At 62.4% G+C, this 17,991-nt stretch overlaps 1 protein-coding gene across 2 annotated transcripts; it reads right to left on the minus strand.

The window, feature by feature from the left end:
• Positions 1-1,321: 1,321 nt before the first annotated feature.
• Positions 1,322-15,998, minus strand: STYXL2 (serine/threonine/tyrosine interacting like 2). Of its 2 annotated transcripts, none has more exons than XM_054587820.1 (6): positions 15,875-15,998; positions 15,294-15,418; positions 8,882-8,976; positions 7,936-8,167; positions 6,008-6,225; positions 1,322-4,250 (listed from the first exon to the last, which is right to left on the minus strand). In XM_054587820.1, the coding sequence occupies exons 2-6, from the start codon at positions 15,401-15,403 to the stop codon at positions 1,444-1,446; spliced, it is 3,462 nt and encodes a 1,153-aa protein (XP_054443795.1). In that variant the 5' UTR covers positions 15,404-15,418; positions 15,875-15,998; the 3' UTR covers positions 1,322-1,443. The 2 variants fall into 2 exon arrangements, with proteins under 2 accessions (XP_054443795.1, XP_054443796.1); XM_054587821.1 differs by lacking the exon at positions 15,875-15,998 and adding an exon at positions 15,626-15,653.
• Positions 15,999-17,991: the final 1,993 nt, after the last annotated feature.

The raw sequence follows: 17,991 nt of genomic DNA on the forward strand, positions 1-17,991 counted from the left end.
GCGCACTAACCCCGGGGGCTTTGACAGCTGCCGGCGCCGCCTGCGGTGAGCGCAGGCCGCTCCTTTCCGCCTGGGTATTTTTATCTTTGCACTCGCTGAAGTGTGTGACGTTGAACGAACCCACCTAGAAAGGTCACAGAAGCTCCGCATCCCATGAAATCAGTTCTTACAAAAAGTGACGACGTCAGGAAAGATCATGTTCTCTCTGCCCCGCCGAGCGATCACGCCACTGCCACCTGCGTCCGCTGGGCCGGGCGCGCTGATTGACCAGGGCGTCTCGGACCCCGGTAAGGAACCAGCCCACCAACGCTCAGCATGTGCCCACCTGCCCCAGCGACCCAGCCTGTGTTCTGGAGGGACGGACAAGCCTTGGGAACGAAGGGCATTGAGTCCTCACGGCCTAGCCCGTCCAGAGCACAGGGAGGGATCAAGGGGACAGCCCACCGCACCAGGCAGTGACCCCTGAAGGAACAAGCAAGGACCACAAGGTCTCCCAAAGCTCCGTCTCCCTCTCCTTGTAGGGGCTTCCTGTCGCCCTCCCCACGGTTCGCCTGTGCTTTTCTGCCTTTCCAGGGGGCTCTCTCTTTACCCATCCCTCACCACCATCACCACGATAAAGTCCCTGCCCTTGCCCTGGCCCGGTGGCTCAGCTGGATGGAGCATCATCCCGTAACCGAAAGGCTGCAGGTTCGATCCCCAGTCAGGGCATGTTATAAAGGACACCAATGGATAGTTCTCCCTCTCTTTTTTTTTTTACCTTCCTCTCTCTAAAATCAATAAACATATTAAAAATAAATAAAATAAAACCCATCCTCTCTTTTCCCAGTTTCCTCTGCTACTCTCAAGGGTCTTCCCGGGTCTTCCCGCTGCCCTGTCGCACAGAAAAGGCGTCATCGGTTTTTATGATGCAATGAGAGTGGCGTTGTCCGGGACAAAGTGAAGCCGGCTCCTGACAACTCATCCCCGTGTTTAAACGTTTGCCCTAATATCCCAAGAGCTGGAAGTGACCAGAATGAAGGAGACATAATGGACAACATGCCAATTTAATGCAGATCCAAAACATTAAAAAGAAACAACCAGGACGCAGCATCGCTATTCAGGGTGGGACTCGCCGCAGTGTAGCTTTCTGGGTCCGCTAGAAAACCCCCACCCAGAGCGTGTCCGCATCCTGGCCGGAGGCGGGGCTCTCCCGCCAGCCCCAGCGCCTTTGCGAGCTCACGGCTACGTCTGCGTGAATGAAACCCCATTCAATACAGAGCGAAGCTCCAGAGCTTAGAGGACGCCAGGCAACAGGAAACAGTGTCAGCTGGCCTCCTCCTCTGCCCTCTGCCTGGGACCCCTTATTTCAGCTCTGTCCCCTTGAAAGCCTGTGCACACCCTTGTCCCTTGACGGGCGATGGCACCGTGTGCCCTGCGCTAAGCCGCACGCCCCCTCCCGCGTCCTCAGTCCCTCCCGGGGCTGCCTCCCCGCTGATCCTCCCTTCTCCTCTGCAGCTTGGTCCGCGTCTCCTCCTGCCGGCGCCTCCAGGCCTCGATGACGGCTTCGTCGTCCATTTCTTCCTCCTCCTCCCTGTCCGTGCTCCGCCGGTACCGGGCCCGCCGTCCCGATGCGAACCTCCCTTCTTCTTTGCTTTCCGTCCTCTCTCTCTCTCCCTCCTCTTCGGACCTCATGAAGCTCTGTGTGAATTTCCTCTTGGCTCCAAACTCAGAGAAGTCTGCCCTGCATGACTCTTCCACGTCCTCCCAGTCCCTGGGCCTGGCCCAGGGTGGACGTCGGGGCTCAGGGGACTCCTCCCCCACCGAGGGCTCCGGGCTGGCCTCCCGCGAGCTCGAGGCCTCGCTGAACAGGGCCCTGGAGACCTGGCGGGTCTCCCTGGTCTCCCTGGTGGAGGAGGAAGAGACACGTGAGGTGCTCCTCACGGCGCCGCCATTGGCCGCCTGGTAGGTGTCCTGTTCCTCCGAATGCGACTTGGAGAACTTGTACTGGGAGGATTTAGACTCTGTCTCCCGGAGCAGGGAAGACCTGGTGTGCTTCCCCCGGGAGCTTCCAGACCAGTCGCTTTGGGGAGGAGACTGTCCCTCTGTCCCGAGGCCACTGAGCCACTTAGCGACACTGCTGTCCCTCTCGCGGCCGGCCCCGCTGCCACTGCCGTAGCGATCGGAGGCGTCCAGGGAGGAGCTGGCGTCTGTGTCCGGTTTCTGGGAGTCGCCGCGGGAAGAGTACCGGAAGCTGCCTATGGCGCTGTCCACGTCCTCGTCTCTCTCACCCGCATCCCCATCCTCCTCTTCCCGGGCCTTCTTCTTCTTCTTGAAGAGGCTGCTGCGTTTGTGGTCGCAGGCCAGCTTCTCCATCTTGTACTCAGACATCTTCTCCCTCAGCTCCATCTGCATCTCCCTCTCCTTCTGGCCAAGCTCCTTCAGGTTGACGTGGTCGGCAAAGAGGCTGTACGTAGGCTTGCTGGTCCCCCTCGCCCTGCTGCCCGTGCCTTCGGTGCCGCAGCTCAGGGCGCTGTGGCCGGACAGCACGGACTGCATGTCGGGACCGGGCCTTGCCTGGCCCTGAGGCGGGAGGCCCAGGGCGGGGGCGCTCTGTGCACTGAGCACAGACGCCTGGTCGTCCGCCGGGCAGCCGGCTGCGGGGGCCACCTTCACGCCGGCCGCGGACGGGGTGCGGGACAGAAGCAGCAGTTCATTTTGCTTCTGGGCGAGAGTTTCGCTGACTACATTGGCAATCCAGTTCTGGATACTGGCGATGGAAATGGTGTCGCCGGGCCCCACGGGCAGGTTAGGCAGAGGGGTGTTGGGGGCGGGGGCCAGGCATCCGCCTGCGCTGCTTACGGCCTGAGACAGGTGGGAGCTGAGGCTCTGGCTGCTAAGCACGGATGCCGTGTCCCCATCAGCACTGACCGAGGGGGCCGCAAACCAGAAGGCAGACAGGGGCACGCTCCCTGCGGCCGCCGAGCCGGGGGCCTCCCCGCTGCCCAGGGACTGGCTCTCCTCCAGCGTCTGCCTGCTCCTCTCCAGCAGCTCCAGCCTCCGCTGCCTCTTCTTGGCCAGCAGGGAAGCCTCCCCCTGGCTGAGCTCCGCCACCTCCTCCTTGTTCTCGCTGCCCACCTTCTTCTGGTGCTTCAGCTTCCAGGCCTGGTAGGCCGTCAGGTTGACGTCGGAGCCGCGCTTCTCCCGCTCGGCCTCCTCGGCGCTGTGCTCGCTGCTGCCATCTCCTGCCTCTGAGTCCCTCTTGTGAAACCCAAACTGGATCCTCTTGACCTTCCACCTTTCCAGGGCAGTGAGCTTGTCCTTGTTCCTGCTGCAGAAGTTATAGAAGGAGCTGGCCTCGGACAGCACGCTCTCCTCATCGTCTTCTCGTGCCCTGCTGCCCGCCTCCGAGCTGGCGTCCTCCGCCTCCTCCTCTCTCCTGCTCCGGGAGCGGTACCTCTGGGACGCCTCCTTCTCAATCTGCAGCAGCCTCTCGTTCCACATGTCCCAGGTGCTCTCCGTGGACGTAGAGTCGGAGCGGCGTCTGCCACCCCGGTTCTGGCTGCCGCCCTCCAGCCGCTGCGTCAGGACCCGCCTGGCTCGGCTGCTCACGCTCTCTGAGGCGCTGCTCTCGCTCAAGGTGAGCCTGCGCCTGCTGCCCGCCCAGGAGCCGGCCTCTGCCCCGTCTGCCTCCTCTTCCTCTTCCTCCCGCTCCCACCTCCGGTGCCCTTCTGCCTGGCACCTCTCGTTTCGGCTCTGCCACTCCCGGATGATCCTCTCCACGTCCTCGTCCTCCGGCTCCTCCCCGCCCTGGGCTGAGCGCCCGCCATCCCCGCCCCGGGGGGCCGAGCCCGTGGGGAGCCCCTGCTCCCTCTTCCACTGCTCGTAGAGTTTCTCCTCCTCCTCTTCGTCGATGAGGGGGCGGGGCCTGGAGGCCAGGCTGGCCTTCCCCAGGGAGGAGCCGCTCAGGTGGCTGGTGGCGTCGTCCTCCTCCTCCTCCACGGTGAGGCGGTGCACCCTGGCCCCGCCCGAGCCCCCCACGCGATCGCCCTCCACGCCCCGCTCCTGGCCCCAGTCCTCCTCTCTCTCCTCCATCAGCTTCTCGTTGAGCTGCCGGAGCTGCCTCAGGAAGCCGTCGTTGGGGTAGATGGCCCGCTTCTTCCGCACGGTCATCAAGGCCTCGAGGAGGGCCATGTGGTGGAAGATCATCAGGTAGGCCACCACGAGCACCGCCGAGCGGCTGACGCCCATCTCGCTGCTGACCAGGACTTTCCCTGCCGAGAGAACACGCGTCATAATGCGGCAATGACAGGCACCCTCCTCATGAGCCCTCTTTCGCCGGCTGTGCGGGGCTTCATGTGTTTACGGGGCCTCCGGCCTCCGTCCACGCCCACGCCCGTCACCGCCCCGCGCTGCAGATGCCGGACAGCGGCGGGGCGCCCTGTGCCCACGGCACGCTTCCTGCGCTGCGGGAGGCGGGGTGGCCGTCGGGGGGCGGCGGACCTCTGTCCCCACTTTGGGAACACTGGCATGCGTGCACCCCTTGCTTCTCCCTGCCAACCTGGGCTTCAGAAGGAGGAGAAATAAAAGAATGGGGGGTAGGGGGAGAGGGAAAAACAATGAGGCCAACGTGCGTGAATGACAGAGACGTGGAACCTCGATGCTGGAAGACGCCAAAAATCCCAGGCGGAACCTGAGAGTCCCCTTTGCCCCGCCCTTGGGGCTGGACCCCCCTCACGCGGGCCCTGCTGTGTGTTTCCCGTGACCGGGAGCTCCGCACGTCACACGCCACACACACCGCACAGCACACACTCACGTGCACACACGCACCGCACACACTCTCACACACTCGCCTCACTCTGTGTATTTACTTAGATCCCTCTGATCTTTTGAAAACCCCTTCACGCGCGAGGACGGAGCATCACTCTGTGTGACGGGCGCCCTCCGACACTCGGGGGTCAAAGGGGACACATCTGTGTGATCCAGGCCTTTCGCATGAAACCTTCAAGAAGATCAGTATCATACTCTTTGCTAAACTTCATTTTCATTTTCCTGGCTATTCTGAGTCTTCCAGTCAATATTCAAACACCCTTTCATGTTCTCATACGCACGTTTTAACACTTGAATCCTCACAGCAACTTTAGGAGGGTTTGGCCTCTAGACAAGGCCCCTGGGGTCCAGGGCACGGCCGGAGTCCCGTGGGACAGAGGGCACAGCGCGCCGGACTCCCAGGGCCCCGCGCGCCCGCCCTGAGCCCCCCGCCCCCCCCCCCCCGCGCCTGGTGCCCGCAGCGTCCCGGCGGCGCCGTCCGCAGGCGCGGCTCCCGCCGCCTCCCGCCGGGGCCCCAGCGCTGCCCGCCTCCCGCTCTCGCCTCCCAGCCGGCGGCCCCCCACCCCCGGAGTTGAAGAGGTGAGATTTGTCGATGTGCCTTCACAATCCCTGGCCGTGGCCTTCACCTTTGGGCAGGACGGGCCCCACTCCCTCCCCCACCTGGAGGGCTCGGCCAGGCCCACGCGCACTCCTGGGCATACCTCCCCCGCGGGACCCTCGCTCTGCGCCCCCTGGCCAGGCTCGCCCTGCTCCCGCTTTTCCCACGGCTCACTCCTCCCCGCCACTCAGCTCACGCCTCCCCCTCAACCTGCCACGGGTGCCAGTCTGTCTGTCGCTCTAGCACGTCACCCAGGCACGATCTCTGCCTCACGCGAGGATCTCACGCTCTCCTTTCTCTTTTCCTCTCCCTGTCTCCACTTTCACCGCCACGGGAGGGGCAAAGGCCGGACGCTCCGCGGGTGTCCCCACCCCTGGGCCGGGAACACCCGCCGGCCCGGCCAGCTCCTCAGTCAGCACCTCCCGCACGCTCGACGGCCCTTTCTTGCCCCCTCTTCTTACGACGGGACAGCAACCTTCTTAGGACGGGGGGCCCGGACGGGGGTGCCTGGACAGCGGTCTTCCCCACACGCCCACCTTGCTTCTGCCGTCACCGGGCCGGGGGTCTGGCCGCCCGGCGCAGGCGGCCCTGCACCCCCCTCACCTCGGTAGGTCAGCAGCGCTTCGTCCAGGAACTCGGCGGCCTTCCGGAAGTGCCGGGAGATGTCCACCTCGGGGAAGTCGTCCACCTCCAGCCCCAGGTACTGGACGTCCAGGCCCGAGTAGAACTCGGGTCCCGTGTACACGCCGGCGCCGTGCGCGGCGTTCAGGATGTGGGTGACTCCCAGCCTCTTCAGCCTGCTCTTGTTCACAGCCACGCTCCTGAGGACAAAGCAGCGGGACGGTTTTTGTTCTCGTTGTTTTCATTTTAATCTTGATTTTAAGTTTCATCCGGGGAGTCTGCTCGGCCGGGCCATGGGCCACAGCGGCGAGGGCCCCTCCCCGGCTCCCCCAGGCGCCCGGGCTCTCCGCAAGGACGGGCATAGAAAGGGGCAAGCGGCTTGGTCCCTGTAAAGGGGAGGGGACGCGGGAGCTGGCCGAGGAGGGCAGGGTGAGGACAGAGCAAGACGGATGCGGGGGGAAGCCCCTGTGTGGGCCAGCGCTCTCTAGGCCAAAATCCCGGGCCGCGGGGAGACAGTCCCCAAGACGGTAAGGGGCAGACAGAGGCAGTAATGCCGTGAGGCGTGTTTCACGGCGATCCAGAGCGCTCTGTTTCTCGAACTCCTTTCACATGCCTTATTTTATTTTGTCCTAATAATACACGGATGGGGTAGATGGGGAAACTATTTCTAGTCCTGCCTGAAGGTTATAAAATGGACCAGAGAGCTCCTGTGACTTCTGAGGCTGAGCGGAGAGGGAGACCACGGGCCCAGGGCGGGGCTGCAGGGTGGGACCACAGCCTGAGGCGGCCCCGAGGACAGGGTGGCCCAAGACAGAGCAGAGGCCTCTGGCCGGGGCCACCCGCAGGTGCCTGGCGTCCCTGCTGCCCTCAGCATCGGTGTGTCTGGGCCCACAGAGCTAATTACTGGTCCCCCAGGCTTGGCACCCGGCTCTGGGCACCTGGTTCTGGGCAGCAGATCACTCCACGGTGCGGAACGAGACCCCACGTCCACAGCGAGCTTCCTTACTGTCCCCTGGGGCCTCAGGTCCCCTCCTCTGCTCCTAGAGAGATGGCTAATTCACGGGAAGAACCTCTCATGAAGGAGTCGATGGATCACCTGGAATTGGGTCCACACACCAGCCTTTGGCTCCCCTCAAGCCCTGGCCAGACCCCGGAGGAATGGCACGTGAGGCGGTTGCTTTGGGGTTTGTTCTGGAAACCTCTGGCAAACTTCTTAAAATAACATTTTCCCCTGATTATAACAACAATAAGTGTTTACTCTAGGAAATCTGTACATTTCAAAAGAAACCCAAAGAAGAAAATAAAAATCAGGTGCAGAACGGCCTCCTGGAGAGGAGCACTATTAACATTGTATCCCATCTGGTCCCACCTTGTTGTCTCTGCAGAAGCTACCCCGCCCCCCCCACATCCGTGTATGACTCAGCATCCTCCGGTGTCTACACTGTCTGGTAGCCTAATGCTCCTCTTTCTACATCGTGAACAGTTTCATCTGTTGGTAAATACATGTCAAAATCACTATCATCGGTAGTTCTGCAAGTGGCCTCACACGGCTGTTACAGGTGTTGGGGACGATGGTGACAGTGGGGTTGTGTTGGCAAGGCTCCGGGCGGGAAGGAGGCCGAGAAGGCACCTGGAGGGGCCAGGCTGTGACGGAGAGCCCGGGGCGGGGGCGGGGGGGGGCACATGTAACCGAGCCAGCGTCTCGCCCCGCCGACCAGGGGCGAGGGGCCCTCGGCCTGCGGGCAGGGGCGCGGGGCCTTCTTGCCGACGGGGGCCAGGCGGGTGCCAGGGAACAATGGTTTTCTGGATGGAGCCCTTGGGGCCTTGGGCGAACACTGGGGGACCCCCACGGGGCTCGGGCGCCCCCCAGGGGGCAAGGACACAGGGCCAGGCCCAGCAGCCAGACTCACTTCTCCGCTATGAAGATGCCGGGCCAGACCTCGTCCACCTCGTTCCAGGGGGCCTCCTGGCGGTCGCGGACCAAGGCCCGCTGCAGGTCCAGGACGCAGGGCGTGTTGTACAGGCTGCCGTCGTCCATCTTCTCCCGCACGCGCTGGTACAGGTCCTCCACCAGCAGCTGCTCGGCCGACTCCAGCAGGCCCAGGCACTCGGCCGCGGCCCTGGGCCCCCGCGGCTTCAGCTCTGGAGGGCAGGCAGCGTCCCTGTCAGCACAGGGCATGAGGCCTCCCCGCCCCTGGGGACAGCCTGCTCTGGGCCAGCTTGCTGCCCAGGCTCTGGGCACGGGCTGAAATGCCCGCAGAGTCTGCGGCAGGGCTCCAGGGGGCCCAGGGCCTGCCCGGCCCGGACCCGTGCGGTCCCCACCGGCGGCCGGTGAGGGGAAGGGACACCGGCTTCCCTCACGCCCCCAGAGTTCCCTAAAGCCGCTGGCGATTTCTTAGACCCAGGTCCTTGGCCTAGGTCTGAGTCACACTCACGCCTCCCACAGCGGCCCCTGCAAAGCAGAAGCCTCTGCCAAATGAACGAACAGCATCTCTCGAACAGTCCCCCCTGTGGCTGGCCTGACCCCTTTTCTTGTGAAACGCAGCCGCTCTGGGAGAGGGGACCCTGCGGCGGTCATTTCTGCTCAGTCACGTGCGGTGTACTCCGGGTACTGTCTGCTCCCCGCCGGGCGCCCGCATCTGAGCCTCTCTGGCCCGGGCCTCGGCCGGCAGCCGGCAGCCGCTGGCCAGGAGCTCCGCTGCCAGGCTCAGAACAGCACCTGGGCCGGAGAGGCTCAGGCTCCACAGAAAACCGAGTCCCGGTCACGCCCTCTCCCGCGCGCTTGGCCTCCTCCTCCTGTCCCATAGCCCCCAGTTCACCTAACCAGGTCCCCCGCCTGGCCTCTGACAGCAGTACCTTCTCGGATGATGCGTTTGGCCGCCAGGGCCGAGGACAGGTGGATGGGCTCCATGAAGATGCTTTCGGTTTCCGCCTCCGAGACCACAGAGCACCTGAGAAAAGAGGGGGTGCCCGTGAAGTGGCTCTGAGAGGGAGGGGCCCTTCTTACGCGGGAAGCCCAATCTGGTCTCAGCCCCCATGGGTGACGACGAGGCGCAGAGGGCGCGGAGTCCTGGGCCCTGGGGAGCCCGAGCGGGCGGCAGGCTGGGTGGGTGGGGCTCAGCAGCCCAGCTGCCTCCAGACCGGACCTGGCGTCTGCGCGCGCTGACGCTTAGCAACGTGGCTGTCGAGGCTGCGGAAGGCATGTCTCTGGCTGGGGGGACCCCTCTGACGGGGCTTGGCTGTCCCTCCTGTGTTCCCACCCTTGGATGTCCTGCTGCTCCAGTTTTCCTCTTGTCCCCGGCTCCTCTGTCACCAACTCCGAGGCTGTGCCTGCCGGTGCCCCTCCCAGGGCTCCGCTGGACCGGAGGCTGGGTGTCCCCTGGCCTGTCCCTGCTTGTGAGGCAGGGGCTGAGAACAGAGGACTGGCACGTCCCCGGAGCAACGGGCAGGGGTGCTGCGGGGCGCAGTCCTGACTCTGGGCGCCAACCTCGAGGGCCAGCCTGGGCCGGGGTGCGACGGAGCAGCTGAGGGGACTGGTGGGACCGTTTCCCAGCAGAGACGACCCAGGGGCCCTTGGGAGAGCCGGGTGGGTCAGGGCAGAGCAGCGTGAGGACCACACTCCAGTGGTGGGTGTCCCCCCTCCTGGGGGGCCCTCTTTTCCAGGGTTGGGTGAGCTTGGGGCCTTGTCCTGCCCAGGGTTTCCTTGGTCCAGCGAGGTTAAACAAAGTGAGAGGGATTAAGGGACACCATCTTTTCCCTGTTGCAGCCCTGCCCTCATTCTGCCCCTTCAGAACCAGCCCCTCCCTGCCTCTCATCCGGAGCCGCCACCGACCGGTCTGCTTCAGGTCCCCGTGGGGCACGTGACCTTTCCCAGGATGTTATATAAATGGCGTCGGAGAGAAATGGAATCTTTTGGGGGTGGCTTATTTCACTCAGCAAAACGCATCCAAGAATCACCCATTCTATGGCATGAATCAATAACGTGTTTCTTTTTACTGCCTGATAACGTTTTATTATTTAAGCACCTCCGGCTGTCTCGGCCACCGCCATCCCGCCCCCAGGAGCCGAGGTCCAGTGCCCCGGGAGCAAACGTCCCCCGCCTCCGGCGCGGCGGTCCTCTGGGCTCGGCCCTCCGTCCCCAGCCTGCCTGTTCCTGCTGACCCTCTGCGGCCCCGGAGCCCCTGCCGCGGCACCCTGCCCGGGGGTGACGAGGCGTCTGCGGGGCCATGCCGGTGGGGGGGCGCCTTCACGTCGCCCAGAGCCGGGAGCCCTGTCCCTTGTCTTCTTGCTTGTAAACGTCTAACGTGAACGTGTTTCCCGGTCTTTGTTTGCTGACCCGTTTTGTTGCTGGAAACCCACAGGGCTTAGTTTTCGTCGCCAGTGTTTAGAAGTTTGTGCGTGGCATTCTCTGGTGTCCTTTCATCCGCTGTGTTGGGAATGGACACGGTTTCGACCGCCCGCCCATGAATCTGGCTCTGGCACGACCCCCAGAAACAGGTGTTACCATCCTGCTCTGAGCGGGGAAACCTGCAGCTCCAAGGGGCGGCGGCCCGGGGCGGAGGCGGCTGGGCTCGGTCATGAACACAAGGGGGCGCCGCTCTGCATCCGCTCCTCTCTCCGCAGGACGCGCTGGTGCCATGTGGACTGGGCAGGGGAGGGGAGCCAGCTGGTGGAAGCAACCTCAGCTGGGCCCCCTATTCCAACACCGGCTTTGGCTCAGGGAAGCATCTAAAAGATACATGGTGACGCCATGGACGGGTGCACGGACGGACAGAGGCACGGACGGGTGTATGGACGGGCAGGCGGGCGCAGCGGGCGGCTCGGAGCTGCGTGCAGCTGAGCGGGACAGCGCGGACCCGAGCTGCAGGAGCCGAGGAGCCGTCACGGCTGTTCCTGAGGTCCCTCCCCCACTTGGCCTCGCTCCCTGAGGCGTGGGGCTCGTGGCTTCGTGGCCCCCAGGGCCCTTCCTGCCCGGGCACCTGGCAGAGGCCGTTTCCAGTGCCTGGACACCCGGCGCCCGCGTCTTCACACCCTTTCATCTCGGGTCACCGGCGCCTGGCCCTCCACCTCGGGCACCTCTCTCGGGGGCCTGCCAACGTTTCCCGTGAAACCGCCTGGTCAGGGCCGGGCTCCTGGGCGACCTTCAGCCCCGCCCCCGCGAGGCAGGACCACGGCTGGGCCTCCTGAGGACTGGGGGGCTCCCAGCGGCGCCACGAGGCCTGACGCAGAGTGAGAACTTCAGAGGCGTTTTCTGACCCCCTGACTGCCACAGCAGCGGGGGCAAGGGCCGGGGGCCGTCGCAACGATGAGCAACGAGTGTTCAGCAAGCCCGCGCTCTGGCTCATCACGTCTCTGGGATCCGGGGGCCACGCGGGGCCCTGGCGCGGGCCTGTTCCCGCTCACTCTGCCCTCCCGAGGCCAGAACGTGCATGTCCTCGGAGCCCGTGCAGACGGCACTTTCTTCTTCCAGGGGATTAGAGTGGCCCCTGGCTTGCGACCCGCCTCACTTGGCGGGAGGTTGGTTCGTTCCCCTTGAACCTGGGCGGTCTCTTGACTGCTTCCACCGCTAGAATATTCTGGAAGCAGCACTGTGCCAGCACCTGAGCCCGGGCTGAAGGGCAGCCCCCCTCGCCGGCTCCCGTTGTTCTCTCTGGAAGCCCCGAGCTGCTTTATCAGAAGTCTGGCCACCGCGCTGGAAAGGCTCTTGGTCAACAGTCGCTGCCGGGCTCCCAGCCAAGAGCCGCCGCGTGGATGGGCCTCCGAGCCATGGCACCTGCACCTGCACCCCCACCCCCAGCTGACACCACGAGGAACAGACACGCTGCCCAGCCATGCCCGCGTCCGGGAAAAAAACAAAGAAAAGTAAAGAACACCGCCATCCATTGAAAGGGTGCATATCATTTGGTGGAAGCTCCTGAGAGTGTGCGCATCCCTGCGGACGTGCGCTGCGCTGGCTGAGATGTAAGCGCTGCGCCCGCTGCGTTGCAATCAGCACAGTCGGAAAGCCACCGCGATAAACCATCGACGGCTGCCAGGCACAGAACGAAGTGGAGCTGGGATCCTTCCAGCCAGTCCCCGACAGCCGGCCACCTCCTTTCCAGGAGCCCCTGGAAGTGAAATGGGGGCAGAGGCCCAGGCAGGGGTATCTTTCCTGACTTGGCTTTGCAGAAAAGGAATAGGTTTTTCTGAGCTCCCTCTGAGTGCTCATTCCCCTCAGAGAAGAGTGACTGCGCCGGCGAAGCTCAGGCTCCCAGGAAGGAGAGAAGGCAGGAGGCTGAAGCAAATCGATTTCTAGCCAGCGGCGCCTGGCAGGCTTTGAGAAAGAGCAGAGGTGAAAAGTCGCCGTGGGAAAAGGAATAGAAAAGAGAAAGGAGGCACTGGAGGAACCGTTCCCTGAGGACCCCGGGTCTGATGCTCCGGGCTGGCAGCCCGCCCACCACACCTGGCACGCGGACTTCCCCGTGGGAGCGGCCGGCAGGGCGCAGCTCAGAAACGTCACCGGCCACTGGCAGCGGGCGGGAAATCCTCCACAAGAGACAGCCTGATCAGATCCCCAAGGATTCTAAAACACGGCAAAGGCTTGAAAAATTCAGACCCCAAAAGCCAAAGCAAGAAGAGGATTTCAACGTGGCAAGAAATAAAGGGAAACAGAAAAGATCAGCCCTTCCCCGGCCAACAACCTGAGCTGCTCGATCACACCGGAGTGCCAGGCACTTAACAAAGCGCCGGTGCCCGAGGGCAGTCACCAAAAACACATGCACAGGCATGACATAGCCAGCCCACTGTTAACTGGACCATTCTTCCTGTTGTTTACACGCTCTGTGTCCTCAACCCCTGGGGGACACGCATAGGTTCTTATTTCTGTCAGCCATGAGCCTGCTGGGTCACAGGGCTAGTTTTGGTCGATTCTATGAACTAGTTTTCCGGATGAACACACTTAGAGCGACGAGCGCAGGTCCGACTGCTTCAGTCCCTCGTTGACAGTGGCTGTCGGTGGACTTGAATTTTGGGTGTGTGGTGAGTGAGTGGTAACCCTGAGGTGTAATTTTAATTTGAATTTCTATCATCTGTGTTTTGTTTTTATTGCTTTCCAGCTTAAGTCTCAAATGGTCAGGAAACATGCTGTGTATAATTTTAAGCGTTAAAAAGGTGTCGATGTAGGTAACGCCCAGGATATGCCCTGCTTCGGTAAACCTGCCACGTGCGCGTGGTAAAGATGCATGTCCTGCGATGTTGGTTACGTGGCCTATACATGCCAGCTAGATTACTTTTGTCTATTGTTTTGTTCACACCTCCTATCGATATTTTTTTAAATTTATTTTTCAATTACAGTCGACATACACTATTCCATTAGTTTCAGGTGTCCAACGCCGCGACCAGACATTCGTGTACCCGGCCGCGTGCTCTCTCCAGTAAGTCTGGCACCCGCCCGGCACCATAAAGAATGATCACAATACTATCGACTGTATCCCCTCTGCTGTACCTTATATCCCGTGGCTATTAATTGCCAGTTATACAACTTCCCATATTCAGAAAAAAACTTCCCATACTCTTAATAATTTTTTCGCCTCGTTCTATCAGTTGCTGAGATTGTCTTGTAGAAGATCCACATTTGACTAAGATGGTAAATTTTCATTTTTTACTTAGTTCCATCAGTCTTCTGCTTTCTACAGTTGGAGGCTCCATCATTCGCTCACAGGAATCTAAAACGTCTCTCCCTGGGGCACCGAACCCGCGGCTGGTCGGCTGGTCGGCTGGTCGGCTGGTCGGCTGGTCGCAGTGCTTCCCCTTTGTCTGGCGGCGGGGGGGTGGGGGTGGGGGGGTGGGGGGTGGGGGCGGGCACTAATTTTAGAAGTCACGCCATGAAAGGGAGGGCCTTCAAGAAGAAAAGGAGCCTCCGTTCCTGAGTCGCGGCTCAGGTCCCTGTTCGGGAAGTTTCTGAGTGCGGAAGAAATGTGCCTTCGCTGTGGCAGCTGGCGTGACCCTAACAACAATGCCCGCCGTCACCCGCCTGCCCGGCTGCCTGGCCGCCCGGCCGCCTCTGCCAGGCCTGTAGGCGGGGCAGACACCTTAAATCTCTCGATCCTGGTAGTTCTTCTAAGCAGGAGCCCAAGGCTGGATTTCAAAGCACAAGTCCCCAAGCTCCACTGGGACAGGTGCGCGGCTCCGAGAGTGGCGCGCGCCCGCCCTCCTGCCCGTCCCAGGCCGGCGGGGAAGCCCCCAGCCCTGAGGAGCAGGCGCCCGCAGGACCCCAGGAGAACGGAGGGGAAGGAAGCCGATGCACAAGCACTTCAAGGTCAAGCCACCTGGAGGCGCTCTAGCAGGGTCTCTCCTTCCCGTTACAGACAAGACGGCACAGGCTCAAGAGTCAAAGTGACTCTTCGCCTAAGTTTGGTGGCAGAGCTCAGATTAGAGGTCAGGCCCCTGCTACTGTTTGTGGCGGAAGCAAATAGGCACACACAGGATTGCTAAGCAGGCAGCGAGCATGTCTTCACTGCTGGTGGCCTTCCTTCCTGCCTGCCTTCCTTCGTCCCTCCCTCCCGTCCTCCCTCCCTCCTCACCCAAGGACTTGAGAGAGAAAAACATCCATTGCTTGCCTCCCACACACACCCCGACCCGGGATTGAACCCACAACCTTTCGGATGATGCTCCAACCAACACAGACACACTGGCCAGGACTCAGGGTTTTTCTGAAAACTTCAGGAAATTTTTCACTCTACACCATAACCCATTGTCAATGATTTTATGTAAAAGAAGGTGTTACATTGTCATAAAATAACGGGGACTCTCCAGGAAGCCACTCCAGGTTTAGTACCCTGGGCGCGCGGCCCCCTGCCCCCAGGCACGCGCACGTCCCGGTTGGAAGGACGCTGCCTGGCCACAGACCAAAGCGTCTCGGTGCTTGGGCCCGGTGGCAGGGCCTCTCCCTGCCCGGCAGCCCTGCTCCTACAGTGTGTGGCCGCCACCCTCTGGCACACCCGTCAGACTCCTGCTCGCCCTTCACGGTTCAGGTCCAGCGTCACCGCCTCCAGGAAGCCCACCTGTGCCCCTTCAAGTCCATTTGCCCCTGCCCCCGGCCCACCAGACACTGGACCCCAGGCACAGGTTCGAACACCGCAAACACCCCAGTACGGTCTGCCGGGATGTCCCCTCTCCAGAAAGGGCGACATGCAGAAAGGACTCCACGATGCCTGTGGAATCAATGGACTTAGGGGGGGCGGCTGTAGGCTCCCTGGCCCCCCCCACCCCGCCCCCACAGCTCACTGACCGGCTGGGCGAGGGGCTGCGGAGGTACCGGGCCTGCACCGCCCGCACGTCCGCTCCATCCTCTTCACTCGGGACGACCTGCTCCTCCTCCGGGTCCCCGCTGGTCGCCATGGGGCCAGTCAGTCTCTGTAAGTTTGGCATGAAAAAGGCAGCTCAGGAACTGGGGCTGGAAAGCGCGTGCCAGCAACGTCCCTTCAGGGGGCCTGGGAAGGGAAGGTCGCCCCACGCCAACACCCTCCTGGGGATAAGACCGTGGGGGAAACCAAGTCACACTTGGCCCAGCCTCGTCACCAGGACAAGAAGACGCACGGCCTGGCCGAGCGAAGAGCCCACCTCGGAGTCGTGAGATTTAAGCAGGGACAGCTTGGCCCCTTCCGCAGACGGCAGCAAGCGCACGGCGGGGGGGCCCGGGGGGGGATGCGGTGAGGCCTTTCTGCTGCAACGCCAGCACACTCGCCTGCCCGCTCCCCCGCAGCCGGGGACCCACCCGGCCGGCCGTGACACCCAGGACAGAGCTGTGCCCTCGGCTTCCTGCGCTGGCGCCCGGGCCTGCAGGACAAACGGAGAGAGAAGCCCACTCACCCCGGAACCGCGGAACTGCCGAGTCTCCAAGCCAAGAGGCAGCCTCCCCCTCCCCCGACCGAGGGGCCTGGTTGAAAGGCCGCCCCAGGAGGGGCCAGCTCTGTCCCCTCAGGCCTCTGCCCTGAGCGGCAGGACAGCTGTGAACTGGAAACCTTAGCCGCCTTCTAAGTTTAGCCTCGGGCCCACAGCCGGCATATCTCTGGGAGGGAGGAATGCGGGCCCTACTTAACCCTTTCCCTCCGGGCCAGCGCTCCAGACAGACGCTGAGCGGCCCCGCGGGGAAGCCCGCGCTCTGCGGGTGGGGAGGCCTAAAGGAGCGCTTTTGGGGGCCCTCTCTCCGCACCTCCCACCGGGGCCGCCTCGGCAAGGCTCAGAGGAATGAGACCGGCTGCACCGCAGCGCACGTCAGCTGAGAGGGGCCGGGAAAAGACACCTGTCGCGCAGAGCGGGGCGGGGGGCACCAGAGGCCACTGCAAGGAAGGCAGAGCTCGTGAGCAAGTCCCAGTGCTGTCAACACGGACGGCCCTGGAGCGGAAGCTGGGCAGTGGAGCTCCCCTCCAAAATGCACCCCCACGCTCACACCCTCAGTGGCGGTGAGCTGACAACCGGGATGATGGAAAAATTCCGTAAGCTGCAAAAACTTCAAATGACCTCACGGGCCTTCCTGCACCATGACCCCACCTCCTACCGTCACTGTGGTCAAAGCAAAGCCCCATAACCCAATAACTCACCCCCTGCTCCCACACTTTCCCTGACTGCCCCTCCGTCTGTCCATCCACCCACCTACCCACCCGTCCGTCCACCCACCCATCCACTCATCCATCCATTCAGCCACCCACCCACCCACCCACCCACCCATCCACTCATCCATCCATCCACCCACCCACCCACCCACCCATTTGTCTACCCAATCATAGGTATCTGCTGATTATCTCCTATGTGTCAGACACTGTACTCGACCAAAGTTAGCAATGACTTAACAATCGCATGCCTAACATGGCCTTTTTCCTTGGCTAGGTGGAACGATCCCTGACACACACAATCACAAAAAAACTGGCTGAAAAAAAACGAATGCACACAGAGTTTATCAGGAAGCATGAGACGGGGGTCAAAAATAGCTCACGCGTCAGGCAGAGCGGCCTCAGGTCCCGAAGAGCAGCCCCCAGTGCGGCGTGAGGTGAAGGCAGGGAGACAGCCTCCGGCGGGGGAGGTCCAGCCCAGGAGAGGCGACATCCGAGCCGGCTCTCAAAGGACGACTTAGATTCCAACAGCAGACTGTGTGGGGAAAGGAATCCTGGAGCGGAGGGTGGGACCAGGCACCCGGCGGGCGTGTGCGACCCCGGGGTGCGAGGAGCGGCCCAGCTGGCCAGGGTACGAGCGACATATTTCAGGAGAGACGCGTTGGGAGGCCGGCCGCGTGTGAGGACAGCGCTGGCACAGAAACACACGGAAGGGCCGTGGAGGGAACCAGTCACCGCGGCCGCCCCTGCAAAGTGGGACCAGGGGCCTGGCAGACAGGACGGGGAGAGGACTTGCCTTCGCTCTGCACTGCCTTCAGCTTCTCTGGATTTTGTGTGCGCTCGGATGGATGCGTGGGAAAGGAAGTGCTTGCTGGGGTGGCAGGGGGCAGAGGGAGGGCCCCGAGCTGCTCCTCACGCAGCGCGCCCTCGAGCCGCCCCCTGCCCAGGTCCTTGCCACACCCGGTGCCCGGGGGGGGGCTCAATAGTCATTTTTTAGTAAATGCATTTCCTGGGGAACCCTCCCAAGGCAAATTACTAAGCGAAGCGTGGATACAGTCATTCAAAAATAAAAAGAGCCCTTCAAAGAAAGAGGCAACGAACGTGTACTCAGGGTCAGAAAGAACTGCCACCGGGACGCTCCGATTCCAAAGGGGAGGCTGGGCCGCGGGGCTTTCTGGGAAAGGGCAGGAGGCCAGGCGTCAGTGGAGGGAGGCATCCCCGTCGGTGAAGATAACGTCACCCGGTGAGATTCCTTCTGGGTGTGTTTTGAATTTCCGGTTGGCGCTCACAACTACGGCTTTCTTGCTACCTTCGCAGGCAGTTGTTTGGGACATATGGTTGTCCGAGGCCCTGTCCAAGGTCATTTTGCCCTGTTTT

The sequence above is a fragment of the Pteronotus mesoamericanus genome, unplaced genomic scaffold, assembly GCF_021234165.1.
Source record: "Pteronotus mesoamericanus isolate MK-2021 breed Mesoamerican mustached bat unplaced genomic scaffold, CSHL_Meso_final scaffold_1186, whole genome shotgun sequence".
Lineage (NCBI taxonomy): Eukaryota > Metazoa > Chordata > Mammalia > Chiroptera > Mormoopidae > Pteronotus > Pteronotus mesoamericanus.

Coding starts and splice junctions, on each gene's coding strand:
- STYXL2 (XM_054587820.1), bottom strand. CDS start 15,403: ATGGCGACCAGCGGGGACCCGGAGGAGGAGCAGGTCGTCCCGAGTGAA. Junction 8,977..15,293: donor CGCAGCCCCTCGCCCAGCCG/GTCAGTGAGCTG, acceptor CTCTTTTCTCAG/GTGCTCTGTGGTCTCGGAGG. Junction 4,251..6,007: donor AGCGCTGCTGACCTACCGAG/GTGAGGGGGGTG, acceptor TTCTCTCGGCAG/GGAAAGTCCTGGTCAGCAGC.